This window comes from Anastrepha obliqua, chromosome 1, assembly GCF_027943255.1.
Source record: "Anastrepha obliqua isolate idAnaObli1 chromosome 1, idAnaObli1_1.0, whole genome shotgun sequence".
Lineage (NCBI taxonomy): Eukaryota > Metazoa > Arthropoda > Insecta > Diptera > Tephritidae > Anastrepha > Anastrepha obliqua.
The window spans coordinates 25,615,428-25,630,319 of NC_072892.1; the positions used below are offsets into that span (position 1 = coordinate 25,615,428).

Consider the following 14,892-nt stretch of genomic DNA (forward strand, 5'->3'; position numbering starts at 1 on the left):
TTTGCATATGCCTTCTTCCTGTGTGCATGGTAATGAACTATTTCTCCGTTGAGAATAGGACGATGATAGGAAAAGTAGGAAATCAAAGGAAGTGTTTCGAGGGTAATGTGTCTTGAAAAAGGCAAATCAATGATGTTGCCTCTCAGTGTTGTTGACTTATTAACGTCTGATGCACAATCGAAATTGAACAAATCTTTCATGAATTTGATAAATGTTTCGTCATTTTTCTCGTTTGTGTAAATGTAACTTGACCTATTCCATTGCGATTCCATTTACCTCCTCCTCTATATCCATACAAAATAGAGGAGCGGCCGCCATTAGAAAACACTTTTTTTATCAATAGGTGTTTCGTGGACATACAGGTTTCGAGTCTGTGCTCTTCCGAATGGTAGTCACGCGCCAATCATTCAGCTGCGGCGGCCACTTGGTTTAATATACTTTGAGAAATATGAGTTCAAAAATAAACTGCAAATATATCCGCCATAAACGAAAAAACCGGTTTTATTCTTAATTCAAAATTATTATTATTGCATTTCAGCGAAATTCATAAGCGTGAATACCCCCATCATGCTCGTATAGTTTAACCAGTGAGATGATAAACCGATACTGACCACAAAAACAAACAAAAAATATGGTAGAAAAAGTTGTTGCAACGCACAGTGCGGCCGATTCCCGAAAAGCTGGCCAAAATTCAAAAAATTAAGTAATTGATTCAAAATTTCTTACTCGGGGGTTGTCGGGGTCGCTGATTACGAATTTGATCTTAAAATTTTGAAAATCCACCCCCTTCCACCCCTATTGGCCACCCCCTCACGTGAAATAGCGTATATTCAAGAACATAATCAAGATGCATGTAAATTTATATGTTTTCGGAGTCGCAAGGTAGCAAGTGGTAGCAGCTGAATCTTGTTTTATTCAGTAACCATTACTTTTTTGAGTAACCTTTAATAGGTTTCAAAGCAGCATATGACGGCGTTGTATTACTATACAGTTTGAAAACTCAAATTTTATAAAAAAAATTGCAAAAAATGTATCTACGTATTGCTGCAGCTAAAAATTTTGTGTCGATGTGTCGAGGTATTGATATGTACTAAAGATTTCTCGTATTTTACTAACCTTCCGAAGATGATTCCATTTGCTTTTGTTCAATTTACTCCATTACAAAATCTTTCAAATGTGTACAACTTTCACTATTCATCGACAGTAATACGATGCTCAAACGAAGGCCACGTTGCGACTGAAAATACAGAGGATACTTAGGGTACAGGACGTTGCTATGAACGGTTTTCACTACTCAAGGCATTACTGTAGCCAACCCAAAGACAAAAAAACTCTATCTAGAAACTTTTTTTTTTCGACTTTTGGCCAGCTTTTTGGGAATCGGCCGCACTGTGCAACGGTGCGACGGCAATTGTAGCAACACTAATTATAGCCAAATAAGGCAATTATTTGGCCGAATATTTTGAAAACTGGCAGTCAAAAACACTTGGGAAAAGCGTGAAGGTTGACCTCGCCCTTTAAGTGCTTCACTACAACACAGCGCGTCTGACAGCCCTCTTGTCAAAGTGTGGTATAATGAAGTTGAAATTGTAACGCAAGATTTGAAGTTTAAGTTGAAGTTTTTGTCATGGTGCTGAAGATGCCACTGTGAAGAATGTAACTGTAGAAAAGCTCAGTAGAGGGGGGGGGGAATTATAATTCAAATTGATGCAATGAAAACCGAAAGTAGCTGAAATATAAATCTTAAAACGATTTTTTGTGTATGCAATTGCGTTGGTATTATTTCTTTTTTGTGCAAATGCTGGTTGGACGCTTTGCGAAAGTATGAGCGCCAATGTTTTTTGTGCACACAACATTTCAAGCATGGAATGGACTTTCAGAGTCACTTGCCAGCCGTTCAACTATGGTCTGGCGTCTTGCCACCAATAAGATTTGAGATTTTTGTTTACTAAATGTAATTTCTTTTGTTACTTTGGGTTTTGCATCTTTTATGGTATGCGCTTTGTTGTTGTTATTATTCATGTTGTAGAGATGACAAAAGACGGTTGGGCAGGCGGCTTTTACTTTGCACCCTTGCACTTCTGCCACTTCTTCTTAGTGCCTCGCATTCACTTGACAGTTGGATGACTTGGCTTGAGAAATGTGGTTAGCATGTCAATTTGACATAATACTCTCAACTGAACTGAAGCCAGCACTGGCAAATGTAATTATGCCGCCAACGCGCGCCGAAATGTGTTGTATTGTGTGCAAATTTTATGGTATCAGAGCAGATGGTAAGGGATAAAAATCGTTTTTTTTTTTTTTTTGCATGTTATTGTAGTAAAACATTTCAAAAATACCGTGTTAAAATTTTAAGTCAATCCGAGCAAAACTTTTTAAGTTATAGAGCATAAAGCCGAGCCGCCTCAAAAATCTGCCGAGACGCAGCAGTTGCGTGCGTAGTCCGTTACAAACTTTAAACGCGGTTTTCTCGAACCTTTTTTTTTAAAGTGCGTAGTCATTGGCATTTGAAAACTACTCAACCGATCCTTTTGAAATTTTGCACACATATTTTACATATAAAAAACCTCCTCTTAACGTTTTTTTTTGCCATTTTTTTTTATATTAAGGTGGTTTTACACCTACAAAATGGCGGCATTTTTTCGTCAAAAATCACTTTTTACTTCAAACGACTACCAAATGGCTGAAAATGCAAATAAATCGTCAAAATAAACGTTGGGGGGAAGTTTACCTCATACTTTAACTAAATTATTCGATTTTTTTGATTTCAGATGATTCTACGCTGAGATATGCTGACTACTGCAAAATGTATTTTTGAAAAGACGTCTACGTAAATGTGCTCTCATTCGCTCATTTTGCAATATTTTTACATGAAAATTTAATCAAATATTCTTGAAATGTTACTTTATAATATGCAACAACTTTTAATAAACTGACTTGAACCGTTTCGCTACAATAAATTCATGAAAAAAGTGTTTTTTTTTTTAGCGTTTATCCCTTACCCCCCCTCCAAAAAAATAGGATTTGTCAAACTCTCCAAAATACGCCTCTGTCTCGGCGATGACTTGCTCGTTTGAACTAAATTTTTCCCCGTTTTCCAGCGAGCCATTTCTTCATGTTAGGGAACAAGAAAAAGTCGCAGTAAGCCAGATCGGGTGAATACGGGGGGTGCGGCAGCAATTTATAACGCAATTCATGCAGTTTGGCGGCGACAACTCCGGATGAAACTGCTGGTGCGTTATCGTGGCACCTTTTTATTTGCCAAATGCGACCGTGTCTCCTCAAATATTTTGTGAAGACGGTCCAATAACTCACTGTAGTATTGTCCAGTGATCGATCGTTCTTTTTCTAAAAAATCCATGAGGATACCGCCTATCGCATCCCAAAAAATCGTCGCCATGACCTTTCCTGCCAATAGGACTGTCTAAGGCCTTCTTTGGGGCAGATTCACGGGGGGAAATACATTGTTTTGATAGTCGCTTCGTTTCTGGTATGTAATGATGAATCCAGGTTTCATCAACACTGATAACTCGACGCAAAAATTGCTTCGGATCTAGCTTAAATAGCTCCAAACACTGCTTCGAAGTTAACAACCGCATCAGCTTGTTGTCCACCGTGAGCAATCGCGGTACCCATCGAACCGAAAATACTTATCATGTAAAATATTAATTGCCGTTCCGGTCGACACGCCTATGGCCCCTGTTACTTCGCGCACTTTCGTTCGGTGATTAGCGAAAATCATGTCGTGGACTTTTTGAATGATTTCCTCAGTAACCACGCCCAGCAGGCGGTTACTGAGTTGCCCCTGGTTGCCCCTCATCAAAAACGGATCCATATACAGCATCCAACTTTGCTTTTATCTCCTCCCATTTTTTCCCATCCAAAAACAAAAGCAAATTACCAAATGATACTGCTCTTTTTCCATCTTAGCGAACATCACGAAACACCTCTTACTCGAATGGCTGCCAAATCCAAACTAACCTATCAATCGGTGTGAAATTTGTTTTGCCGTCGTTTGATAGATGGCAGCCAACTTCCCTCAGGAACGCCCTCTGTCATCAAACATGAGTATTTATTGAGCCGCCCTCGTATATACATTGACGCATAGCCATAATTTTTTTTTTTTTTTTTTGGTGGGTGAGGTAGGGTTCAAAATGCCTTCGCACTTACAGCGACCGTCGTCTACTGCGTCGTGTGGTGTGGCCACTAAAACAGTCCCTCCTCCTCTCCTGGGGAGACTCCCCTCCCGGAACTGATTTGTACATTACTTCGGGAGGGCCCAGAACGGCGTCCATGAAAAGGACCGAATTCTAATTCACCCACGTCTGGGTCCACCATATTTGTAGCCAGCATTCATGCTATAGGCTCGTCTTCTTTTGTCTCTATCTGCGGGGCTTCATGTTGTCGGTTAATCTTCTAGTCAAGTATATTAGGATCTCTGTCCATGTCAAGTTTTTTGGCACGTAGAACTCGCTCTATATACGTGCGAATAATTTGCCAATTTTCTGCGCTTTCTATCATTTTTTTAATCATAGTTTTTTTAATCATAATCGAATTGGTACCTGTTTTTTAGTTTAGAACAGGGATTAAATTTAAACCTCCCGCTGGCTGGTTTGATTGATTGATAATTTCAATATACCACAGTGCAATCCTCGTTGAGTCAAATCACCAGATGAGTCAAATCACTTTTGAAGGAGCACGGTCGCCAAATCAGTCGTCAATTGGCGGAGAAAGTGGACTGCGGTCATAAAACGATGCTCAATCACCTTCATTAAATGGGATTAACCGAAAAACTGGGAGCCTCTATGGCTCACGAGCTCAACAATAAAACAAAACAAAGAAAGTCGCCTTTAAATTACTTCTCAGCATCTCGTCCACCATCAAGCAACTCAAGGTCATAAACAGAATCGTCACGGGAGATGAGAAATGGTGCCTATTCATCAATATGAAGCAAAGAAAGGAGTGGGTGACTCCAGGAGACACGCCATAGCCGAGAGTCAAGCTTCATCCAAGGAGGTCCTTAAAAACTGGCTCAACAACTTTTTTGGATGATTTTTGGCGGAACGGCAACAACAAATTGGTCGAAAACGGTGAATATATAGTTGATTAACTTATTGATGTAATTATTATTTTTTGTTTAGATAAAAGCCTTCGGTAAAAACGCTACGAACTTATTTCCCAAACCAATACTTTTCATTGTAATTGGTCTGTAAGAAACTTGTGATCATAAACTAAATAATAAATAAATAAATAACATTGTATTTGTTGACTAATACACAAAAATATAGGAATGATTTTTACAAAAGTTAAATTCTTGACTAAAATAATATGAATCCGTTTAGGATAAAACTTCGTATTTCATTTTATTTTAAAGCCTTTATATTTTAAGACTATTGCGACATTTTTCATGTATGTATATAAATATTTGCATATTACATAACTTTTCCGCCCGTTTCACCATCTCAATTTAATGTAAAATAAAAAACAACCATTTTTAAGAATGAAAGGAAAGTAAGCTGCGCACGTTGGATCCTCAATTACCAAAAATATTCTAATAAAAACAAAACGATATGAAAGATTTTACTATTTAATTACTATTTTTTTAGTGCCCCCACTTGCGTTTGCTTTGGCAACATTTCTGATTTTCTATGAATTTTTGAATTTTTGCAACTTTACCACTTTCTTGTGCAAACGAGCTGCCATAAAAGGCACTCTTAGTTAAATTTTTCATTTTTTCTTACTCCTCTGGCAGGTAGCGAAAATTTACCATGTTGTTGTCATCTTCATGCATAAACAGGGAGCACAACTTAGGCCATCGCCTGTATCATCATCACCACCTGACTGTCAGCTGTTCATTACTATATTTTCAAGTGGCCCAACAACTTTTACGTACCGTCGCACGTCACAATTGAACAGACGGCAAGTAAGAGCGCGGCGCAACAGTTGGCAAGCAAGCAGACACGGCTAGCAACAGGCACTGAATTGTTATTGCTACAGCAACCCGGCAAGACGAGACGAGACTTTGCGGCATAGGAAACAGTAAAAATCATCAGTGTGGCGATGCGGCCGATTACAAGCACAAACCTTTCATACTCCACTGTTGTTGCATACTCGCCATGCCAGTTGCTGTTGCAACTATTATTAGTTGTTGCTGCAACTAGTATTACCATTGCTGCAGGTGATTTCTGTCGTCTCTGTTGCACTTTTTTCCATGTCGTCAAACGATGTCCGTGGCGTCTCGCTGGCGTCGCATTGCATCGTTTCGTCGTATCATCGCTTATTTCCTGTATTCTTATGTAATATTTATTTGCCATTTCGAGTCGTTGGAACTTTAAGTTGATAATTGAATTGAAAAGTAGTACAATCACATTACGTTCCAGCGTCTTGTCTGGGCCGACGTCGATAGCGGCATCACCTTTTCCATATCTTATTTGTTTGATGGCAAACCAATCGTAGTTATTGGGCCTTTGAATGGGTCGCTGGGTTGTTTGTTGATTTGCTGTAGCTGCGTGTAATGCTGCACGAACAATTGGTTTCCTGGAAATGCACACAGTGTGAGCTTACGAAGGAAGCGAAGTTGAATTATGTACAACTGAAGCGAGTAACCGTTAATCGTTGGTATTATTTACCTGATGAAATTTAGGCACTTTTACTACAGAGCCACCGTAGCCCTACCGTACGAACCGTAGGGTATTTGCCCATGACTGTTCTTCCTTTGGTCATGTATTTCTCCATCTCGTGATTTAGAACATGTGCTGAGATCTACTAGAATTAAATGAAGTTACTAATCGTTTTAAGATAACAGATTTATAAATTCAAAGTTCATCAGGTTACCTTCCTTTTTAAAATGAAATTGGGCTACATACAATTAGCGACGTCCCGAAGCTGTTTATTACCTCGAGCTTATGTCCACTAAGCGTCTGCAACGTAACTAAGATGGTGTAAATTTTATACATACCAAAGCCCACATAATAGTCTTACAACACTGGTTTTCGTTATAACTGTCTAGATAAGGAAGAGGAAGAGACGATCGCGCACCTCCAATGGCACATCCTGCTCTAGCTAGTTGTGAGTTTACCTTTTTAGGCAGGCAATTTTTTAATGAGCTGCAAGATCTCAGTACTGTGGAAGTGCGGCATATTCTAAAATTTTTGAAAAGTATACGCTGGCTTTAGGAGAGATAAGGACAAATTCCCCACGCGGCAGTACAAATGGCTATAAGCCCGAGGGTGTCCCATAGGGGACAACCGCTTCAACCTAATCTAACCTAAAGCCCACATAATATCATACATGCTATCTATTTGCAGCTTGGCAATCTATAATGGGAAACTAGAATATTTGGGATCACTGACTGAAAGAAAATGCTGAGCTAAACACCAAAACGTGCACTCAAGGTTTCTAAAAATCTTATTGGTGGGTCCCTTTCCCCATCTTCGACGAGCTGAAAGAAATGTTCCATCAGCGTTTTAGCTCACTTTAAGCAATGGAGAGTTGTTGTTGTTGTTGTGGTTGAATGTGGTTGATGTGGTTGAACATTTCTGAGCTGAAATGCTCCTAATTAGTGACCAGCACCGTTTTACTACCACTATGTCGTGATGATATGTTTTTTTTTTTCCAAGTCAGATCCATTTAGTGAGTTCCAAGTATAGGAGGAAATCCTTTATCTCGATGACTGAGATCTCCTTAATTTGCTGTAGAAAAGGCTTACCGAAGGGTCGGAGTCGTGCCCTGGCTAGTCCCGGACATTCACATAAATAGCGGAACACACTTTCCTTCGCCCCTTCCGCTTGACAGCTTCTTCAGATAGGATTGAAGGGTAGATTGAGTCTAGCTGCATGATCCCCTACTTTCCAATGTCCTGTAAGGGTTGCAGTGATACGTGAAATGTTTGGCCGAGAACATCCTAGCAGGTCAGTCTAGTGTCGAGCCCTTTCTTGCTAGCTCATCCGCTATCTCATTGCCCCGTATGTTCCTATGACCGGGAACCCATATCAGGGTAATTTCAAGCCAATGGCTGAGCAGTTTTAGCTCCTCTCTACACTGTAGGACCAGTTTGGATGAAATGTAGTTGGAGTCTAAGGCCTTAATAGCTGCTTGACTGTCTGAGAAGATAGCTACTCTTGCACCAACTACCTTGTAGAGTTCTAGGGATTGGCATGCTTCTCTGATCGCTAAAAGTTCTGCCTGGAACACGGTGGCATAATCAGGAAGACGAATTGATTGAGATAGGTTGAGTGGCTCCGAATGGAAGTCAGCTCCCACACCACTGTTCATCTTAGAACCATCGGTATAAATTTCGATATCGTGTCTTCCAATCACCTCTCCTTTGCTCCACTCGGCTCTCGGTGGAAAACGTACCGTAAAGCCTTTCTTGAAGTTGAGGTCGGGGACTGTGTAGTCTGATCCGTTTTTGAGCAGCGGGGGTCCCTGTAGGAGGATCTTGCTGTGACCGTACGGCCTTGTTGTCCAGCTTCCTATGTCTCTGAGTCTCACCGCGCTGCAAGTAGCAATGGAGAGTAGTATGAAGTGGTCTTATTCGGTCTGAGGGATTCTATAGTTAAATCAGAAATTTATCTTCTTGTGTTAAGCTTCTTAAGTAGTTTTGACGGATATTAGGAGTGCTTGTAACAATGCCCTTGAAGGTTTATGACTTTAGCGCTCAGCGGTCTAATGACTGCGTGTGAACTAACTTTGAGAGGAGTAAGTACTGGTGTGTGGCAGGCTGGCCCAACCGTGTTGTACGTCTCCTAAGCTTTTTCACTATCCGTTTATTAGAACAATTATCTATAATGTACGGCCGTACTGAAATTGAGTAAACTAATGGTGGCTATGGTCTGCTGGTGAACGAGGACTTGACGAAGTACCTCCATGATGAAATATACACTCGGCGCACTCGCTTATCGGCACCCACGTCCCTGTTGACAGTTATAATTTCGAGGTTGCAACAGTCTTCGTTTATCTAAGAACTAGCATTCACAGCGTAGAATCTCTCTTGCCAACAAGTGCTACTTTGGACTGAGTAGGCAAATGAGGAGTAAAGTCCTCTCTCGACGAACAAAACTAACACTCTACAAGGCTCTTATCATGCCCGTCCTAACGTATGGCGCAGAAGCGTGGACGATGACAACATCCGATGAAGCGACGCTTGGAGTGTTTGAGAGAAAGATTCTGCGGAAGATTTTTGGACCTTTGCACGTTGGCAACGCCGAATATCGCAGGGGATGGAACGATGAGCTGTATGAGCTTTACGACGACATAGACATAGCGCAACGAATAAAGATCTAGCGGCTACGTTGGCTGGGTCATGTCGTCCGAATGGATACAAACGCTCCGGATCTGAAAGTATTCGATGCACTACCAGCTGGTGGTAGCAGAGAAAGAGGAAAACCTCCTCTGTGTTGAAAAGATCAGATGGAGAATGACTTGGCTTCCCTAGGTGTGTCCAATTGGCACCGGTTAGCACGAGAAACTCCGCCAAAATCACGTAGGCGGTTATCGCGTTAATCAAGAAGAAAAAGAATGGTGGCTAGGTCCAACTGATATTGAAGAGTTCCTATACTACTTTCCAAAAAACAAAAAGAAAGCGTTTAATTAGCGAAAGAAATTTACGAACGGTACAACAAAAATATTTGGCAAATCAATTAGGAAATTATGTTGCGTTCTTCTGTAAGATGCTTCTTTACGAACCAAATATTGGATTTGATGTGACAACACCACCTACTCCAATTTTCAACTGCACGTTCTTGGTTGAGAGAATGCAGAAGGTCCGCATTTCACTGCTCTGGTCTCCCTGAATTTGACAGAATCAGGTGTTCAGCTGACCTCTACAAAGAGGTTTGCTTACATTTTTTTGTTTGCAAACAATTGTATTCTTTTTATTTTCTTTTCTATCTTCTTCTTCTTCTTAGCCTCAGTCCGTGGTGGACCATAGCTTCACCAACAATTTTTCTCCACTTTATTCTATCCATGGCTACATCTCTCCAGTTGTGTACGTTCATTTGCTTAAGATCTGATTCGACGTCATCTAACCATCGCTTTCGTGGGCGTCCTCTTTTTCTTCCTCCAATTGGTGTTAAAATAAAAGCTTTCCTAGCATTTCGCTCTTTCGGCATGCGCAGTACGTGCCCAATCCATCTAATTCGTTGGGCTTTGATAAAACGTATTATATTTTTTATCTTTCTTTTCTATCATTAACCCAAAATACATTATTTAAATTGTTGTTGCAAGTGCAGCGAAAAATTTAAAAATCGAAAAAAAGTCTTCCAGCTTAAGAAACAACTCCTTTGACAAATCCATTTTGATTATTCTCTTTCAGATGATTCTCTTCGAATTATGATGTAAGGATCGTCCTCATATATATGTAATCTTATATTATATATCAGGCAGCAATTATCTGTGGGCTGTGTCATGCCGTTATGTCTAAGTTCACAGTAATCAATTATTACTAATTTTCCAGATGTACCTCTTCTCATTACAGGCACCGCGACAACTTTCCCAAAATGAAAAACCAGTTCTCTTGCACAATGATTTCCTTATTGATTTTACATATGCATGTCAGTGTGTGTGTAAAACTTCTGTGTTTTCTTTGCTTTTTGTGTGAAATACTTCAGGTTTGTAGATGTGCAATTTTTCACACCCTAACCAGCATAAAAATATGAGAAAAACTTTAATTAAAGTGCAAGCAGATGCGAGAAAATGTGAGTTCAGAAATGTATGTATGTATGTACATCCTTGTATGTATGAATGCGCATACATACGTAGATCGACAAACCTTGTAAGAGTAGGAAAATTGTATGGCTGCATCCGTCGAAAACTATCAAGGGCCCAAAAATATCTTCATTCACTTTCCAATAACACCCACACACTGCAGTTAAATTTTCAACAATCAGCGAACATAAAAGCTGCCCCAGCAACAGTTAATGATAATCATCAAAAATTAAAAGAAAAAAATGTTGCGTTGGTTGCAAGTGCAAATTGCAAGTCCATCAGAAGGGGAACAAGATTGTTAAGAGCGCTATCTCCAGGTTGAATTTTTTAAATTTTGTTTGTGAGATCTAATTTTCAAAACAATCCACACAAAAGCTGTGGAGAACTAAACTACTCCACTTCAGTGACGTCGATGAAGGCGTTCATGATAATTCTGAAAAACATGATCATTGCCTTAATAATCGAGTTGTCGCCGCTGAGTTGAGCGGTCGGTTGTCGGTGTAGCAGAAGCTCCCAAAGCGGCGAAAAAAGCCGAAAAATGATTACAGGTCGAGCATCACTTTTGGCTGGTTGTTACTTGTTGCGCGGACTTTTGAAGATTGTTCGTTTGTTTGTGTCTGTGTTTGTGTTTATGTTTGTGGGGTCACACGCTTTGGTTGAACGCCGATTTCGTCAGTTGATCGTTGTTTTGTCTGACTGCTCTTCGTAGCTTCGCTCGCTGCTTGTCTCCAACGCATGCGCTCAGCACGGAGTCAGACTGCCGCTACAACAACAGCAACGTAGTGTGTGCTCGTGTCACAAGCATTGCAGTGGCTTTGTGGAGTGAGTATAAAGAGGCCGCACTGGGCAACTGCCAGGCATTCAGTCGTTGGTTCCCTACAAGCAAACAACTAAATTTAATTTTTTAATTTAAGTTTTACTTCTCTCCCCCACACAAAACTCACAACTATGAACTCCTTCTCCGTGGTAAGTATTAACAGCAAAAACACAAGTGCAGCAAAAGTGAAAAATTAAATTGTTTCGAAATGAGACAAAGTGCATTAAAAAGGATATTTTCGCAAAATCCATCGACAACTACGTTACGCGCCCCAATAAACTTCTTACCGAGGATTAATCGCGTTTCTTCTATTCCTTTTACTTGCAGTTCTTGGTGTTTGCATTGGCAGCACTGGTCGTTGCGGAACCACCATCAGGATATAATTATCCCAGAGGCGGCGGTGGCGGTGGTTCGTTCGGCGGTGGCTCATTTGGCGGTAGCTTTGGTGGCGGCTCATTCGGTGGTGGTGGCGGCGGTGGCTATCAAGCTGTCAGCGGTGGCTTCCAGACATCCGAGGGCCAAAATGTTGATCCTCAACTATTGGAACAAGTACGCCAAATTCTGCTGAACGAGGAGAGCAAAGCCAGCTCGGGCGGCGGTGGCGGTGGCGGCGGCGGTGGTTACCCATCTGGTTCGTACGGTCCACCATCCGGCTCTTATGGTCCACCATCATCGTCTTATGGTGCACCCGGTGGTGGCGGTGGCGGCCGTGTGGTTGGCATTGATTTGGAGGGTGTGCGTCAAGCCATTCAGGTGGCGCAATTCGCACAGCAGAGCACGCAAGCAGGTGGTAACTTTGGCGGCTACCCAAGCGCTCCATCTGGCTCGTATGGTGCACCATCGAGACCAAGTGGCAGCTATGGTGCGCCCTTCTAGGGGAGGATATGTGTGTCGATTTAAATACCTTTAAATATTAGATATATGCAGCGAATCGCCTTGTGTCTATGACCAAGTAGATGAGTAAAAGTGGAAAAAAGAAAAGACAAGCAAAAAGAAATGTAGATCACGATCCTCAACCAATACAACAATCAACGAGCAATTAATGAAACAATCAATCAATCAAACAAACAACACGCTGCCAAATATATGAAATTGGAGTTTAAAATGAAAATGAAGATGATGATAATATTGAAGATGAACGAAAATGAAGGCGATTTGAAGCGTTGATTACGAAGAAGTAGAAATTAAAAGTGAAAGCGGTTTGAAAATGACGATAATGAACAACAACAACAATGCCAGAAACCACAACAACGCCACTCAATGGATAATTCGATGATCACGGATGAAACGACATTAGCAATAGCAACAATCCAGCTCCAACAACTCAAACAAACACTGTTGCGCACTCGTTGCTGTCGCTAATAGTCTCAAAAAGTTTGTTAAATAGAGACGTGTAGAAGATAACCACTTCTACGAGAATTTCTTATTTCGATTTCGTGCTGTGGCCCGCATCCACGCAGCACCGCCAACCACAACCGCCCTCATCCACATAGCCTGCCAACAGCAACAACGTTGGACCAACAGCAACAGCAGTAACAACAACAAGCAGCAGCATGCTTGTACCGCTCTTTGCTCTGCAGCGACCTGTGCAAAATGTGCAACAACAATTTGTAGGGAACTTACAATTCTACTGCAACACCAAAAACCAATCAAAAACCATCCAACCAGCACCAACGCACTGCACCGCAACCATCCAACGGTTTCCTATATGTGCCTTTGGTGTTGTTGGCGTTATCGTTGCCGTGGGCGTTGGTGGCGACGGTGCATTTGCAGGTGGTGTTTGGTGGTGTGGGCCGTCAGTGATATTTCGTTTTCATTTTTCCCGCAATCTCGCTCTTTCATAGCCCCATTCCCCACTATCTCCGCAGTATTTTCAACACACTGTCCTATATGACCCCAGCTGTTTCAACATACTCACCAAAAAGAAAATACATCCCATTTCCAGCTTTTTTGGTGGGTGTGTTTTGTTGAGTTTATTTTTTATTTTTCTTGTAAATAGTTTTGAATTTTTTGTTTGTTTGTGTAAACAACAACAACAATAACAGCAAAAACAACAAAAAATGTTATAACGCATCATTAGCTTGTAAGTGTTTTTATTTGTATATGAAACAAACAAGGAAACAACAAAAAAATATGAAAACAATAAAAAAATAGTAAATTTTGTCACCGTTAAATTGTCACTGTGTTTCATTTGCACCACGAACAATGAAACTTCGGTAAAGGAAAACAGGTAAAAGATAAGTAAAAAAAAGCTACAGAATAGCAGGTCCGACCATCACCAAATTAGCCAAGCTTAGTTAGTATTCTGAAATGCCGCCCTCCGTGAAACGCAGAGGTTACCTCTTCTAACTGTAACATATCTAAGATAGTAAAATATCAAGTAGTTTCGACCAGCACACCAGTAATTTCGTTACAATCCAAATGAAATTTGAAATTTGAAAAAGGCGAGCCCAGAAGCACTGACAGATTGGCAACTCACAAACCACTCAAGTTAAAAAGCTCATTGTGTCAGTATTCAAAGCTCTGGAAAGTAAAAGGACAGTTAGTCAAGAAGGAAAGAAGGAAAAGAAAGTAGTAACAGAAAGAAAGATACAGAATTTTCCAGATTCTTTGGCAAATCTATAAATATCCTCCAGTTTGAGAGAACGAATAAGACTCATTCTCATGACATCGGAACCCAAAATTCGTAACCTTGCTTTAGCATAGGCAGGACACTCACAGAGAAAACACTCAGGCTATTCGCCTCCTCTAAGCAGGACAGTCAAATCGAGTCCTCAATGATTCCAATGGAGATCATATGCTGACCCCAAGAATTGTGCCCTGTAATAATACCGGTCATCAACCGAACTTATTTTCTTTCAAGTTTTAGAAGAAAGTTCGAAAGTCTTTTGTTCGGGGTTGTCCCAAAATAAACGTAGTGACTGGGTCAAGACTTACAGCTCAACGAATTATATGCATTACTTACATAAAGACATTTCGCGTCGTACCTTCATGATAGGTTGGGCTGTTAGGCACCTGAAGCACTCTTCGCATTGCTTCCTAAGGCTTGTATGGCCTTTATAACAGCCTGCGTGGCCGAAAAAAGCAATACTAGTCCCGGGTCAGAATATAGAATATTTTACAAATTTCCCAGTTGCTGAGTCTAGTAATCGCTAAGGCCTTTCGAAGTGAATATCTGCTGAAGAAATATAATATGTAATAAAAATGTTTACTTAATATTTTAGATAGTACAGGGTGGGCCATATAGCGTTTGCTTTCTGAACCACCTATTGTTTTGAAAATGGTAACACAAATGACATGTCAAATGTGTTCATAATTTACTTAAAGGTTTGACATTTACGAAATGGGACGCTATACGCTTGAACAAA

The 14,892-nt window shown here is 40.6% G+C and overlaps 1 protein-coding gene across 1 annotated transcript; it reads left to right on the plus strand.

Moving 5' to 3' along the window:
* Nucleotides 1-11,581: 11,581 nt before the first annotated feature.
* LOC129252885 (keratin, type II cytoskeletal 1) lies at nucleotides 11,582-13,681 on the plus strand. The gene is made up of 2 exons (XM_054891024.1): nucleotides 11,582-11,673; nucleotides 11,852-13,681. Exons 1-2 carry the CDS (start codon nucleotides 11,656-11,658, stop codon nucleotides 12,398-12,400), a joined length of 567 nt encoding a protein of 188 aa, XP_054746999.1. The 5' UTR covers nucleotides 11,582-11,655; the 3' UTR covers nucleotides 12,401-13,681.
* The last annotated feature ends 1,211 nt before the right edge of the window (nucleotides 13,682-14,892 follow it).